This window comes from Mytilus californianus, unplaced genomic scaffold (assembly GCF_021869535.1).
Source record: "Mytilus californianus isolate M0D057914Y unplaced genomic scaffold, xbMytCali1.0.p SCAF_6, whole genome shotgun sequence".
In the NCBI taxonomy this organism is placed as follows: Eukaryota; Metazoa; Mollusca; class Bivalvia; order Mytilida; family Mytilidae; genus Mytilus; species Mytilus californianus.
In genome coordinates this window covers 111,547,429-111,563,398 of record NW_026262712.1, presented here as the reverse complement: position 1 = coordinate 111,563,398, position 15,970 = coordinate 111,547,429, and the positions used below count along the sequence as shown (strand labels likewise).

Genomic DNA, 15,970 nt, shown 5'->3' with positions numbered 1-15,970 from the left:
TTGATCCACTGAAGTACTGACTACGAGAAAGATGATAACCTTAGGTACTGACATTCCACCAGTAGAAGAATTGACCCAGTTGTAACACTGAAGTACTCACTGCTAGAAAGATGATAACCTTTGATACTGATTTTCCATGAGTAGGGGTAGCGACCCAGTTGTACCACTGAAGTACTAACTTCGGAAAAAATGATAATCTTAGGGACTGATATTCCACGGGTATGGGAAGCGACCCAGTTGTACCACTGAAGTACTGACTACAAGAAAGATGACATCTGAGACTGACATTCCACCAGCAGGAAAAGTGACCAAGTTTTTACTACTGAAGTACTGACTACTAGAAATATGACAACCTTAAGTAATGACATTCCACCAGCAGGAGAAGCGACCCAGTTGTACTACTGAAGTACTGACTACTAGAAAGGTGTCAATCTTAGGTACTGACATTCCAACAGTAGGGGAAGCAACCTAGTCGTACTGCTGAAGTACTGACTACTAGAAAGCTGACAACCTTAGGTACTGACAGTCCACCAGTAGGGGAAGCGACCCAGTTATACTATTGAAGTACTGACTAATAGAAAGATAATCTTACAATTTAAACCAACGTAATCAGACGGAGATCTTTCTGTCAATGACATGTTTAAATGACAATTAGTACACATTTCCTAACTGTATGTTGTCATGCCCGACAAAAGCTCTGTAAAACACATACTCCAAAAATGCATTTTGAGTTTCGGCATCTTGATAATAATCCGACACATTAACGAGACAAAGAACAAAAAATACATAAAATGAAAAGATATTAATTAAAACGAATTTTAGGACCTTGGTTCAGTTGGTTGATTTTAAAACAAGAGGCACTGAAAAGAGACACCCTACAACTAAGCTGTACTTGTGCTAACAGACGTTGAAAATAGTTCTTAAATAGTTGAACGATTCTAGTAATTAGTCTGAGACTAATTCATCAGCAATTTTATTTTCTTAATGACTTTTATTTTTTTTATAAAAGAATCAATGACGGAGCGACAAATTTCTTACAGAAGGTATCAACATGGGACTCATCAAATTAGTACGCCGGAAGATGAAAGCTACGCAGATTGTAAAGTGGTAACGTTTTGTCGGCAATAATGTATTTAGTAGAATGAATTGATATAAAAGCAATTTCTTTTGTAAAGAATGTTATTCTAATTACGACGAGAAACATGGCAATACCGGGAAAATTCGTTTAAACGTTTTGAGAATTTTTCTGTGTTGCTATGGATCATTTTGTATCAGGCGTATCATTTAGTAGACCAGACGTCAACATGAGACACATTAGTGAAACACATTAATAGTTATATTGTTATGTATACCAGATATGATTAAGATTAAAATAATTACCACTATCACTAACACAGCCGAACTGGGATAGGACCTGTTTTGCTTTGATTAAGGTCTGACCTACATCCAAACTGCAGTCAGTTACAACTTTAGTAACACATTCCAGATAGATATTCCCTGCACTGTTTTTAAAATAAACAAAACAGTGCAATAGCATATGAACAAATTTTGATTAGAAAAATAAATATTAATGTTTTAAACATGTACCGCTGTTTTAATAATTTGTGAATGATATACATCTACAGTAGCGTCGAAGTTCTAATTCTTTAACTAAATTATTTTGTGATAGCTACTTTCATTTATTGAAGATGTAACTGTTTTTCTTTATTCGTCATTTTCATTTCATAGCATGTTATATGTAAATGAAAACGACAATTTTCAATGTAGCGATGTTTAAGTGTGTAAATAATATACAAAGTACTATATAAAACAACATCTGACCTGCATATTTTCTCCTTGTCTAACGCTGCCTGTGTTATTAAGCTCCCTAAGGATGAGACGCAAGATTGCATTTTTGGAGCAGAACAACTCTGTGCTTCCGCTTCTAAATAACGTATAAACAAAAATATTTTGATAGTTTAAAGGACGAAACACAAAACTGCTTAGAACTGCATGCCTAATTATTTGCTCTTTTTATAGAACGACTAAATGTAATCGTGTGTGTCACTGACTATTGAAACCACTGATTTCATGCATATGCAGTATATGTGAGGCCTCTAAATGGGAATGCATACAAATTTGATATACACATTTGTATTTATTCATAAAAAAATTACAGGAATATTTTCCGCTTTAGAGAAAACTTTAATCTTTTGTCATAATTTCTCCGTAGCCAATCGGTTCAAATATCCCAAAGTGAAATTGTCTCATAATATTATTAACATCTTATTTATACTTAAAATATTTGAAAATTCAAGAATTATCATATGTAATCGGTAGGACAATTATCCTTTTTAAATGCCATAATTGAAATCAATTGCTGGTAGTGTCAGATGTAAAAACAACCAAACGACGCAGGAAAACGAGTTGAAAATTAGCTGAGATGAATAATCTGGTGAAAAACGCAATCGAAGCTGCTTTATTTTATTTTCAATAATAAAGTACATCAAAATATAATGATTGTTTTAAGAGCATATTTCTAACTGTCGTCTTATATTCGCATTGAGAAAACTTCATTTGATTCATGATGTTTAATGTCATTGTAAAACCAACTTATATATTAGTCTGTTGACGTAAGGAACAAATGTTTACCTCATTTGAATCAGCGAATAAATAGCAAAAACGAAGAATAGTTTTATCCTAAGAAATATATGAATACATTTTCAAAAGAATCTAACGTCATCGGATTTTAACTTGGATTTTCAAGCTTTCGTGCGTGATGTATGCATAACAGAAGGCACCTACCTTATGGATACAAACAGTCTGGCTCCTTTGGAGGTCACCATCATTTTTTTGGTATCTTTATTTGTATCTATTAAATCAATGTACTAGTATGCGATTTGAACATAGGCAAACCCCCGTTGTGTAAATGTTGATTATCGCATTCATCACACAATAAAAACCAAAAATTTAATTGATTGATTTTTTTTTATATCGCATTTTTTATCAGAAATAATTTGTTTGAGATTTTTTCTTACTTAAAAATAAAAATATCAGGGAACTATAAATTCCAGAAGTCGAACATGCACACAAATGTCGTTTTAATCCCGTTTAATCATTTGATGAGTCACAACCGACGATAAGGCATCATGCAATAGATTTTTAACGAAAGGTTCTTGTTTTTGTAAAAATGCAATATTATACACTTCAAAGTAAATGAAAATTAACAATTTAGTAAGCTGTTGATTTGTGCAGGTAAATAACAACTACTGAAAAATCTGAACGTAGACTGAACAGATCGTAATGGACTGCAATCCTATTGTCTAAACAGTATTGAATTAACTGCAGTGGATTGACTAATTGGTTGATTGGGGCTTAACCTAACTCTCGACACTTTTGTGCTATTACTTTGCGGTGAGTTTTTATTGGTACAGGGATCCGGAGTGCCCGTAGAGAACCATCGACCTTCAGTAGGAAAAATGATAGTCCTAGTTAATTAATATTGGAGTCGAGCGCACTTAATGCAGTATTTAAGTCTGAAAGTTAACTGAAAATGACTAAATAATTTAGTATTCTGTCTTTTAAGAGCTGTTATGATCAATATGACCGTTTCAATACTCGAGTAAAATACTGCTTACCTTCAGCCGACAATGAGGATGTCAAATACTCTACAATCAAATCACTTTTTTTGAAAAACAAATGACCAATTTCAATAATTTGTAATTTTGTGTTGCATTAATATTATTTTTCATATCACTATGGCAGACTATAAATCATAGACCGTCCATCTGAGAAATGTCCAATTGCGTGTTTTGGCTAAAATTTTTCCAAACAGAAATTTTTGCTTTTGCCAATTCTAGTTGCAATGACATAGCATGATGCAGATAACGCTTAGAACTGCCAAGCTAGATGTTTATTTCTAGTTCAAATATTATATAAATTGAAATCCAGAAAAATATTTAGATTGACTATGCTGTAGATGCTAGCAATTTGCATGAGTCTAATTTATCAATCTTATTGTTCAAACGACTGTTATAGAAGGATTAAAGACGGAGCGGCGACTGCTTACACAATGTAATGTTTTAAAGTGGGGCTCATCACATTAGTACACAGGAAATCGTAAAGGTACACAGGTTTTTAAGTGGTAACGTTTTGTCAGCAATAATGTAATTGAATCATGTTTCTTATTTGGAAAGAATGAATCGATAGAAAACAATTTGAAATTTCACAGTAACATGGAAATACTGGAAAAAATGGTTTTAATTTTGAATTAAACGTTATAGAGTGCCGGTCTATTTGAGGGTCTTCTTAAAATCAAATTTATGTTCATGGAAACGCTCAGCTGTCAAAACCTTTATATTTGAAATGTTTGTGTTTATTTTCGTTTAATACTATCTAAGAAGAAGTAATATTTAATGAGATATTTCGAATTCCAATTGTCATGATATTGCTTAAGACTGTAAGATACTTCAAAGATCATTGTAACTGAAATAACAGTCTTGTCCAATATCTTTGTAAAATTGAGACTACAAATTTGGAAACAACTCGTCAAAGATACATTTGTATCAGGTGTATAGTTTAGAACATAGTCTACAAGTTTTGTCTCCATACGACATACCTGTAGGAAACAATTTATAATAACGTTTTAATATATAGCAAAGGGGTATTTAAGATTAAATATACTTACCACAACCGTACTGGGATAAAGACTTTTTGGCACTGTCGATGGCCTGACCTGCATCCAAATTGCAGTCAGAAAAATATGTATTTAAACATTCCAGATAGATATTTACTATACTGTTTTTGAAAATAGAAAAAAATTATCAAAATTACCATGGAACTTAATGTGCTCCTGTTCTTGCCGACTTATACCTTTTTGTCATATGAGTCAAACTTCATACAGGAGCTTCTTAGGAAGAACGTAAAAGAAGGTAGTATTATCAATAAACTACACGTTTCCTCTCACTAAGTTTGATTACTGTGTTGAACGCATCTATCACATCGAACTTGAAATAAAAGATACAACAGATACATTGAATTCTGTCCAAATATTTTCTGACATTTAGAAATTGACAATGAATGTCGGTTGAGAACAATACTTTACGACAAAAGAGATGATTTCAGCTTCCAAATTGTGAATTTTCCATATCAATATAGCAATATTCCAGCAGCGCATGTATACGGAGTATGCATCTTTAAGTTGATACGATATTCTAGAGCATACAATTCCGATCATGATTTATCTGATATACGAGTGCTGCTTACAAGGAAACTATTAAACCAAGTGTTCCAAGTAATGAAGCTGAAGTAATCTTTTTTCCCTAATGTGACCTACAGAATTAGACTTATCACCGGGTTTGAACTTACATGAACAACGCCTTATGTGGAGCAGGATCTACTTACCCTCCCGGAGCACATCAGATCACCCCAAGTTTCTGATTGCTAATTCTTTAGTTTTCTATGTTTTGTTTTATATACTGTTTGTTTGTCTTTTTCTTTTTCAGCCATGGCGTTGTCAGTTTATTTTCGACTGAGTTTAAATGTCACTTTGGTATTTATCGCCTCTCTTTCGTAAATTTGACGGACGCCCATCACGAGTTGATTAATCGTTATTGAATATCTGTTTCACATAGAAATATGTTCCAGTTGTCGTAACCACAATCCCGTTTTCTATTAAATTGAGATCTTCATTCCCTACCTCCTCCCCGGTCTTTTTATTGTGTTCGTGTTGCTCAGTCTTTAGCGTTCTGTGTTGTATTTTGTATACTGTTGTTTGTCTTTTTGTCGCCTTTCGTTTTTGCTATGGCTTTGTCAGTGTGTCATCGAACTATGGGTTTGATTATCGCTTTGGTATCTTCTTCCTCTCTTACATAATAATATTGTATACACGTCTAATTGTTGTACATATGACAAGATACGATTTGGGTCCCTTTTCAATAATATATGTCTAGTTGATAAGTTGTTATTTTTTTTCTTCTAAATCTTCTTCCAATAATTTCATTCATTTATTGAATGTGTAAATGTCTGCTTCAAGTACTCATTTCCATTCAATGTCATGTTAAACATTGTTATATAGCCATTTATCTGCGAAAAGGTACAAAAAATAATTTTAAAAAGTTTGCATAATTATTGGTAGCAGACTTTTGACCAATAAAACATCGTTATTTTTCTTCATTCGATTAAGCTGTAAGCTAAACTTACATTCCAGTGCGTACGCCCCCTTTCTTTTTTACAGCTTTTGCTCTTTGACAATTACTTCAAATTTTATATCCATTTGTTTATCTATAGTTTAGGTGTCTTAACTAAATTGCTTTTCTATTATATTCTCTCATGGAGTAGTGGCGAAAAGGCCCTCGCTTACAAAGCAGAAATCAATGCGGTCAATGGGGGCAACAATTCGAATCCAAGGACTTTTGAATTATATGATGTTTAATAACTTAATTTAAATTTCAACTTCAAAACTACAGACATCATTGGTACATGTTCCCTTATGTTTAACTGTTGTATTCAATTTTCTTAAGCAAACGACGAGATGAAAACAATTGTTGATCTTTCCAGCTCTGTAGTCGTAAATGGTTTTATTTCGGTTCAGTATAGCATTGTTCTGTGTAACAAATGATTATACATTTGCTTAAGTACAAAAATAAAGACATGTTTACAACTTTTTCTGTTTTACCTGACAAATTCGGTACAGAATGGACCATTTATGAATGTTTACATTATACCAAATTTTACGGATATATTCGTTTTTCGAAAATATATTAACGATCTCTAACAACGTGTCCTATAAAGTTTATCAAATAAAGGCAACAGTAGTATACCGCTGCTCAATAGTCATAAATCGATTAAGCGAAAACAAATCTGGGTTTCAAACTAATACTGAGGGAAAGACATCAACTATAAGAGGAAAACAACGGAACAACAGAAACACTTAATTGCAACAAAATCAAACGCCAACATACATAGAAACGGACTATTTGATAACAACTGCACTATTCCTGACTTGATACAGGACATTTTAGAAAATGTTTTGGGTTGAACCTGGTTTTTTTTGCTAGCCAAACCTCCCACTTATATGACAATGTTCAAAATACCGCTAAAATGACACCACTACAGGAATACAGTACAAATAAACGCCAGAACTTCCAGGACAGAGAAATACATAAATAAATAATATAATAGTACATTACAACATGTAGACCGCAGAATTACACGGAACACCTCCTATGAATTTACGACAGTACACCAGGACACCACAAACGAAATATAAACTGCGCGAAATATAAAAAAAATGGCGTATTTTTTGTGACGTTTATAATATCACAGGTAAATTTCCAAAAATATGATATGTTTTATTTTTAGACACGTACAAGATTATAAAATTGGGATTGAGTTTGTAATGGTGATATTTTATGTATTTTCTAACCATGACAAGAATATTAAAAATGAAATTGTGTTTGTAATGGTGTTATTATTTGCATTTTCTAACCATGTCGGTTTTTCTACTAAATCAAAACTGTGTACAGTATAATCAAAACCACTTGGTGTACCTTTTTGCATGGCTTGGTTGATATGTAGATGAACACAACTATAACAAACCAAGTATATAAAACACAATCAGACCTGCATATTGTCTCCCTGTCTCCCACCGCCGCTGACTCTGCTAATGCACTGCTGTAGGCGGAGGCGCATGATTTTATTTGTTTAGTAGAACAACCCTCAGCTTCAGTTCCTGAATAATGCATTATCCATTTCAATAGAATAAGGAAACGTTAGAGGTATTATCATCATATAACCAAGAGAAAAACAAATGTTTGTTGCAAATTCTATAACTATTTTATATTTTTCTTTCTTTCTAGAAAACATATGCATACCTTACCAACATTAAAGAGAAACATACGATCAATTTAAGTCATAATAAATACGTTTTTAAAAAAAAGCCATGTACCTAGATGAAAATAAGTTTCTTCCTCTGGAATACATAATTTTTCGAATAGAACAAAATATGAATCACAGGTGAATCCAATGATCATTTTTTATGTAATATTCAAGTTTCATACGAACTGAATTCGCGGCGGAAATATCATGCTTAGATCTTACGAATTTGGATGTTGACGTGCAAAAGGTACATTGGTGCTATGAGTAAACACAAATCACGACTCAGAACTTTGAGTGCTATTGTAGAACAAGGTAAGCAAGTCAGGAATATGACAGTTGTTTTCCATTTGTTTGTATGTGTTTGAGATATTTGTTAAAGGACTTTCCGTTTTGAATTTTTCCTGGAGTTCAGTATTTTTGTTATTTTATTTTTTATTAACTTTAACTACGGTTTTGAATGCTGTAGAATATTAATAAAGGAGTTGTCGGATAAAATGTTAACAAGACAGGTTCCCAACAACACAAATAACCAGATGATAGCTACTCATATTTCTGTTTGTATTATAATATTCATGATAAATCGAGCAGCAATAAAACAGTTACTCGTGACAATATGTATGTATGTATGGTTTACTTTTACAAATTGTGACTTGGATGTAGAGTTGTCTCATTGGCACTCATATCACATCTTCTTATATCTATGTCAACACAATAATGTCATTAGTGCTATTTTTAGTATTATACTTTCTGTGTTTGAATAACTAATCTTAATTAACTAACAATGCAACTAAGCATATTACAGCTTAAAATATTTGAAAGTAAAAGAATTATCATAGGTAATTTTATCGTCAAGACATATATAGTCGTCGTATATTGGCATTGAGAAACCTTCAGTTACTCCATGATGTTTAAGTTCGATCAAAATTCCGCGTAACGAACAAATTTTTAAGGTATTTGAATTAGCAAGTAAATATGCAGACCGAAACTGTTTGATACTTTGAATATTTTATCCTAAAATACACTAAATAATCGTCTCAAGAAAAGACCTCATAGGATGTCAACTTTGATTTCCAAGGTTTCGTGGATGATGTTTGCATAGCAGGAGACGCTGTGGACTTTCCCGGTCTGGCTCCTCTGGTAACTCATGCTCTTTTTTTGGTTACTTTAATTTGTATTTTTTAAACCGATTTATAAGATTTTAACATCGATAAACTGGAGCTGTTACAACTCTTTAAACCGCATTCATCACACAATTTTATACAAGCATTTCACAAATTGTTTGTTTTGTTTTTTAATTAAGCAGTTTTTATTAGAACTATTAAGTTTGAGCATATCTTTACTTAGAAATTGACAATACCAAGAAGCCATATGGTATACAAAGGCGACGAAAACCACACGACCGTCGTGTTCTTCTTGTTTAATGATTAGTCATTACCGGTGGGAAGGAATAATGCAATAGCAGATTGGGAATTATAGAATAAAAAATCCTTGAACTTTCGCCTCGGTATTCACGTGATAGTATTTTCGCCTCGAGTATGGTTTCGAAACCAGGCCAGGTCAAACCAAAGACTATAAAATTAGTATTTGCTGCCTCCCCGATAAACACGGTGCACAAAATTAAAGCTGGTCGGCTCGGAGTCAAAATACTGTGTCCGGAAAAGGTGACATGTCTTTCTGCGGACTGTTACCTTATAACTAAAACGTAAAAAATCCGGCTCAGCTTGTCCGTCTAGTACAAAGCGGGGACCATGTTCATATCACACTAACATGTTTTCGTCCTGAATATGCATTTAATTTTCCAGTGGACGTTAAATAATATTTTTTCAAATATAAATCAAGGGATTTCGTTTTAACCAATATGATAATTGACCATAATCGCACAAACCAAAGACATACACTAAAACATAACACATCTGATAATTGAAATGTTCTAACTGATGAAGTTTGAAATGAACAATTTCAGTTGGCATCAAAATATAAAACATAAAGTATGATAACACAGGTCTAACGAAAACAAAAATATCTTACCTTGCATGATCATGATAACAGACACAAACCACATACTAAGAGTAATGTCAGACAGTTTGTGCATTCTCGTGGTTTTCATTCTGTACAAAAAAATCAAACATTCATACAATGTAATATAAATAACGTAAAAGCAACATCGAAAACGCATGCAGTCAAATTATGTCTTATAATATCATTAACTATCATGATACATATAATATTAATGACAATGAATTAATTAATTACATAAACGCTTTAAATAGTTTTAAAAGATTTGAATAAGAAATGAAGCAAACGCTATTTTTTGAAGAAAAAAGAACCGTGCTATTAATCAAAAGGAAACGATGTTTTAAAAACCAAATAGCCTAGGCTATTCAGTTCTACCAGTGAATATTATAAAAATTTTGTGTCAAGGTATTTCATGATTATGAGAACAATTTATGAAGTAAAAAATTTGGGGGTCACCGCCTTCGTTTTGTCACTATAGTGACCTCAGTTTCTTGTTTTTCCCATTATGAACATTATATGGTTGTTTTTCGAAACGTCAAATCATCCATTAATATCGAACGTACAACCGTAATTCTTTTTCACACTTTACAGAGTCGGTTTTAACCAATCATTTTAAGATTTTAGAGTTTATGTTACTATATTGGTGTTTTAATCTATAAAAAGTATGATGTATTTCATTCCACCCAAAAAAAAACAAACTGTTTGTACGTAAGATTTAAAAATGTTTTTCAGAATTAAAAAAATATCTACCAATGATTGCTTTGTGTATTCTTTCGAATACTTCCCAACAAAGTATGTGTCACCGATCTTTCAAAAAAGTTATGAGTGATTTTCATGTTTTTTCTCTCATTTATTTTCAGAAAAAGAAAGTTGTCTTTCTTCAGAACACTGAATCTGACGTCATAGTAAAGTTTTCTGCAATTCTCTAAAATATCTTAAATTGGACGTTTGGTACCCACATTTAAATTTTCAATAATTTAGCAATACACCTAGTTTATTATCCGTTATATATCAGTATTTGTCAGATCTCATTCTGGTAGCACTCCATAGAGGATTTTTCAAATATGAAAACTTGTGTGCAATACATTTTTGTAGAATTATTTTTGGATAGCCAAAGATTAATATAGCCTTCAAAATGGGTTTATATGAACATTAATACTGTGTAATGTATTATTGTCTGTTTTCTGTATGACAGTGCGTATTCAATTGCGTATTTTGTGATTCAATTTTACGAAAACATGAGGCGAAAGATTCAATTTTTTTTGATTATTTGATAGATTAATGCCAATAGTTTCAGAAAACTTAAAGGTATCACTCAAAGGAATAGAAATTTTTGTTTGAACCAAATTTTAGGGCAATATGTGACATGTTTATGCACCTTTTTGCAATATTTTATGGTAAACCAATGCAGAATAATGTCATTGATATACAGAAAATGAATTATATTTCAGCATTTTAACTGCTGAAAATCAAATATGAACGATAATGATTACATACATATGGACATGTATGACACAAACATTAATAGAAGATTTTAAAACATGTTGTGGGTCAATTTTAATGTATTTCCTAACTAGGGAGTGCTACCTTTGTTGCAGCACAAAATCGGCCGGCTTTAGAAACACCGTCCTTTTGGAGTGTAAAATTGTTCGAAATCACCTTCTACTACGCTTTAAAAAAAATAGTTTGTTTATTCCCCCTTCCTCTCTCTGACAAAATGATTGAAAATTAAAAAAAAATAAAATTGAGAGATGACACTGACTAACCAATAGAATATAAGACTATATTAGATCATATATATCAAGAAGTTTGTTTTGCATGCACATGTATAAAAATTGCGGCTTTTATCCAACGCAATCATAGGTTTGAACGTTGTTTTCAATTTAATCTTGTTTAGATCATATATATATATATATATATACATATGTTTTTGGTTCTAACTTGAAGAAGTTTGCCCAGCCAACTTTACACGCAGTCTAACCCTTCGCCATTGAAGTGTTGACGGACCATTACGATATATATATATATATATATATTTATATACCTATATTGCGGTTTTTATCCAACGCAATCATAGATTTAAACGTTGTTTTCAATTTAGTCTTGTTTATATTTTTTCGTTTGGGCTTGTATTATATTTGCCTTCGGGTTTATATGATCCGTTCATCATATTTTGACTCCTCAAAATTCAAGAGTCTATCCTAAATTGAGGTAAATTGTATGGCTTTCCAAATACCGTTTCGATTCCTAACATCACTGAAGAGACATTAATTGTCGAAATCCGGATATGGTGTACAAAAACCTTTGCACCTTTTGTTTGCGGTATATCATCTTTTCCTCAAGTTTATTGTTTTCTGTTTAGTATTAAATTTATATTTAAGTAGATATAAGAAGATGTGGTATGAGTGCCAATGAGACAACTCTCCATCCAAGTCAAAATTTATAAAAGTAAACCATTATAGGTCACAGTACGGTCTTCAACACGGAGCCTTGGCTCTCACCGAACAGTAAGCTATAAAGGGCCCCCAAAATTACTAGTGTAAAACCATTCAAACGGGAAAACCAACAGTCTAATCTATATAAAAAACGAGAAACGAGAAACACTTATGAACCACATCAACAAACGACAACTACTGAACATCAGATTCCTGACTTAGGATAAGATCCATTTATTACATCGGTGATCCGTTTATTTGGCAATCGCCAATGGCAGTCAGCAGGGTTTAAGAACATTTGGTGTTCGACCTGTTAGTTAAATGCGTTTTGTTAAAATATACTTTTTCACTTTTTTGGTCTTTTGGAAAATGTTGTTTATGCTGTATTTAGACCCCTTTAACTATTATTAACGTTCCGACTAAGATGGGCGTATAAAAACTATTGTATCTTATTTGTGGATTCATTATTACTGAATATTTAAAATCTAGGAAATTGAAATGATACGTAGAATTATGTATTAGAACCATTTTTATCGGCCTCAACGTTTAAAAGCTCAATTGAGAAAATCACAACAGTTCAAATTATAAGCTTAAGTCAATTGAAATTTACCCATGTGCACACGTAAACTATTAAAACATTTGTAGTTGAACGTTTAATGTCAAGGTTACAGGTAAGGCAGTGTCGTATGTGTTAATGTTTGTTAAATTTTAACTAGCTATTTGCGGCGCTCAATCCCAGTTTTCTTGACAATACTTTTTTATGCGTACATCATATTTAAATCCGCGAATAAGCGAAATAGAACGTTCTAATCTGCCGCTTTTTGCCGAATCACAATCACGTTGCGTTATCTAATGCGCAGAAACATTAGGCTGTTTGGTCTTTGAAATGTGAAGTCGCTTTGTGTTCTTAGTGGAAGCATTTAAAAAACATAAACAGACTCACTTGAAAAATCACAGTTAAAAAAAAGAAACATTCAACACAAAGAAGCTTTTTTAAAATGATTAAATAGAATGCTAGCAAGACATATTTTCGTTGATTAATTTTATCATATACAGCGTATACGAAAAAAGAAGATATTTTAAAAATAATCATGAATAACATAGCTGCAAAATTTCTAATATATCAAAACGTATTACCTATGTGGTATAAAATGATGATATCGTTAAAAAGGGAAGTTTTAAGTGAACTACAATCCTTCTTAATCTTTATATAGTTTCCACTTCGTTAATTCGCTAGTTACTTGTGGCCAATCAAGTTTCAGTTTTTTCTGTTATTCTGTATTCGGTTACAAGAGGAAGATGTTTGGTGGGTTTATCAATTTAAAATATCAGGTACACACAAGAGAGAGAGAAGAAACATGTACCAAGGACTAAAAATACAAAATACTTTATTTTATTTAACATTTTTTAAGTTAATATAAATTGAATGGCTAATTACATAACGACAATAGAAACATCGTTAAATTGTACATGATTAAGACCTGTGACTGGAAATGTGATAAATAAGCTCAAAAACATCGCTGATGTATTATTGACTTGCAAGTCAATAATTCAACCTCATTGAATCCGTATGTATGTTACCTTCTATTTAACTCTTAGCCAGAGATGGTTTACGCATGTACTAGGCGTGTACAGCTAATAAATGGAAACGAATGTCAACATTCAAAGTGTGCATGATTTTTTATTAATAATTGTTCTTGGCTATTAACTAGCTTTCAGTAACTGCGAGTACTCTCAAATCGTACTTTCGTGTCGATTTGACCTGTTGACACAATTTGCAATGCATTTTTGTTATTCAATGTTTGCTTGTTTTGTGTTATATCTCGTCTCACAATTTTTTTTATATGTACCACCTTTGATAAGTGTTTAGTATTACGATAAATTTTCACCTCTGTTCTCGTACTATGAAACAACAAATTTTTGTAAAAAATATTTCCGTACTCCTAACAACAAAATTATTTTATTTAAGGGCATACGATACAGTTTTGATCCCACGGTGATTTTATTACGAAAATTTGCATACAAGCTCTTTTTCACTTATTCAATTCAAATATGTATTGAAAAAATATACCTTCATGTGCTTAATTTAGAGATAAATGGGATCGAAATTTTAGACATTTACTTACAATTTCTTTTTCTTGGACATTTCTATCCTTTGGACAGACATACTTAACTTTTTTGTTTCAAAAGATAAACACATGCGGATTTTTGTAAAAAGATTATGAATATCTTCTTTACTGATGAATCCTCTTAATTTGTGTAACAATTCTTTATACATAATTATTTTTCATTAAATTTTCATAATTTTAGAAAAAACGGCATTTTTTGCTCCATATTTATCTAATTTAAAAAAAATTCATCGGTGATTTTTTCATCAAAATTGGAACAAATAATTTTTATTCATTATCAAGTCAAATGTCATTTTAAAAAAGAGGGGTCCATGTACTCGTCTCCAAGCAAATGATTAAAACCACTCGAAAAATGCATCTTTTCCCGATATGTCGCAGTTTGACGTCGCGAAAAATAACATTTTACGTTAGCAACGTCATTACCTCCCCTGTAACTATATTATATGCCCTTAAAGTTACCTGTGTACGTTATTTTATTTAACGCCATTTTGTCCCAGGTTATAGTTGTCTTTTTGACATTGTTTTATATATTGTATTTATATTGTGTCATAGATCAAGTTATGCCATTTCAATTGATATTTTATAGTGTGTCTTTCTATGTTGTAAGGTTATACTACTGTTCTTCATCTTGTATCTATTCAAATTGAAACAAGAATGAACCATTTCGTTGACTGGTTCGATCCACAAAAATCATTCTTGTACAGGTAAAAAAAAATGATAAACATATTTTAACCTATAACATGAAGTCAAACAGAACTAGAACAATCTAATTGCACGTGCTCGTTATCTTTTTACATTTATGTTTATATTGGGTTATATGAGCGTCGACAGTCTTCGGAGGTCATATCGATGGATTATTAGATGGTGTCTATATTAAAATACACACGAAGTGCTGGTAATCGAGTCCATGCATGGTTAATTGTTTATTTCAGACTTTTGGTAATTTTGAAATACGTTTTAGCATGTCATAAATCGAATATTAGAATTTGAGTCAAATCGGTGAACATGAATTTTACAGCTAATGCCCCTTAAATAAAACGTTTTATTATTTTCTAGCATTAAAAATTAAAAACAAAACAACAGAAACACACAAACAAACAAACAAACAAGCAAAAACAACAAAAAATATTCAAAGTCCAGTATGTGTTTTTGTGATATGTTTTTATGCAGTATCAATCCGATGAATTAATCCCTTTTCAACTAATTTATATAGTTTGTTTTTATATTGTACTATTACACCACTGTCCAAGGCTAGGATTGGCGCTTTCAAACATGTTTAACTCCAAAACATTCTGTATGTGCCTGTCCAAAGTCACGAACCTGTAGATTAGTGGTTGCCGTTTATTTATGTCTGTCATATGTGTATTTGTAAATTGTCTTTTGTTATTTAAATTGAATTGTTTCATATTTTTCATGTCGGAGCAGACTATACGATATGGGTTTTCTCATTGTTGAAAGCCGTATGATTGTCTATAATTGCTTGCATCCACTTCATTTGAACTTTGGTGGATATATAGTTGTCTCATTTGCAAT

At 31.9% G+C, this 15,970-nt stretch overlaps 1 protein-coding gene across 2 annotated transcripts in view; it reads right to left on the bottom strand.

Moving 5' to 3' along the window:
- Positions 1 to 13,537, bottom strand: part of LOC127705825 (uncharacterized) — a 117,485-nt gene extending 103,948 nt beyond the window's left edge. The window contains exons 1-7 of one of the 2 annotated variants that reach the window (XM_052210181.1): positions 13,446 to 13,537; positions 9,886 to 9,965; positions 7,603 to 7,711; positions 4,667 to 4,776; positions 3,618 to 3,647; positions 1,822 to 1,924; positions 1,381 to 1,502 (exon numbers count right to left, since the gene is read on the bottom strand). In XM_052210181.1, the coding sequence (XP_052066141.1) occupies positions 1,381 to 1,502; positions 1,822 to 1,924; positions 3,618 to 3,647; positions 4,667 to 4,776; positions 7,603 to 7,711; positions 9,886 to 9,964 (553 nt within the window). In that variant the 5' untranslated portion in view covers position 9,965; positions 13,446 to 13,537. The remainder of the gene's footprint in view (positions 1 to 1,380; positions 1,503 to 1,821; positions 1,925 to 3,617; positions 3,648 to 4,666; positions 4,777 to 7,602; positions 7,712 to 9,885; positions 9,966 to 13,445) is intronic. The other variant, XM_052210182.1, reaches the window with a different exon arrangement.
- Between the last annotated feature and the right edge of the window lie 2,433 nt (positions 13,538 to 15,970).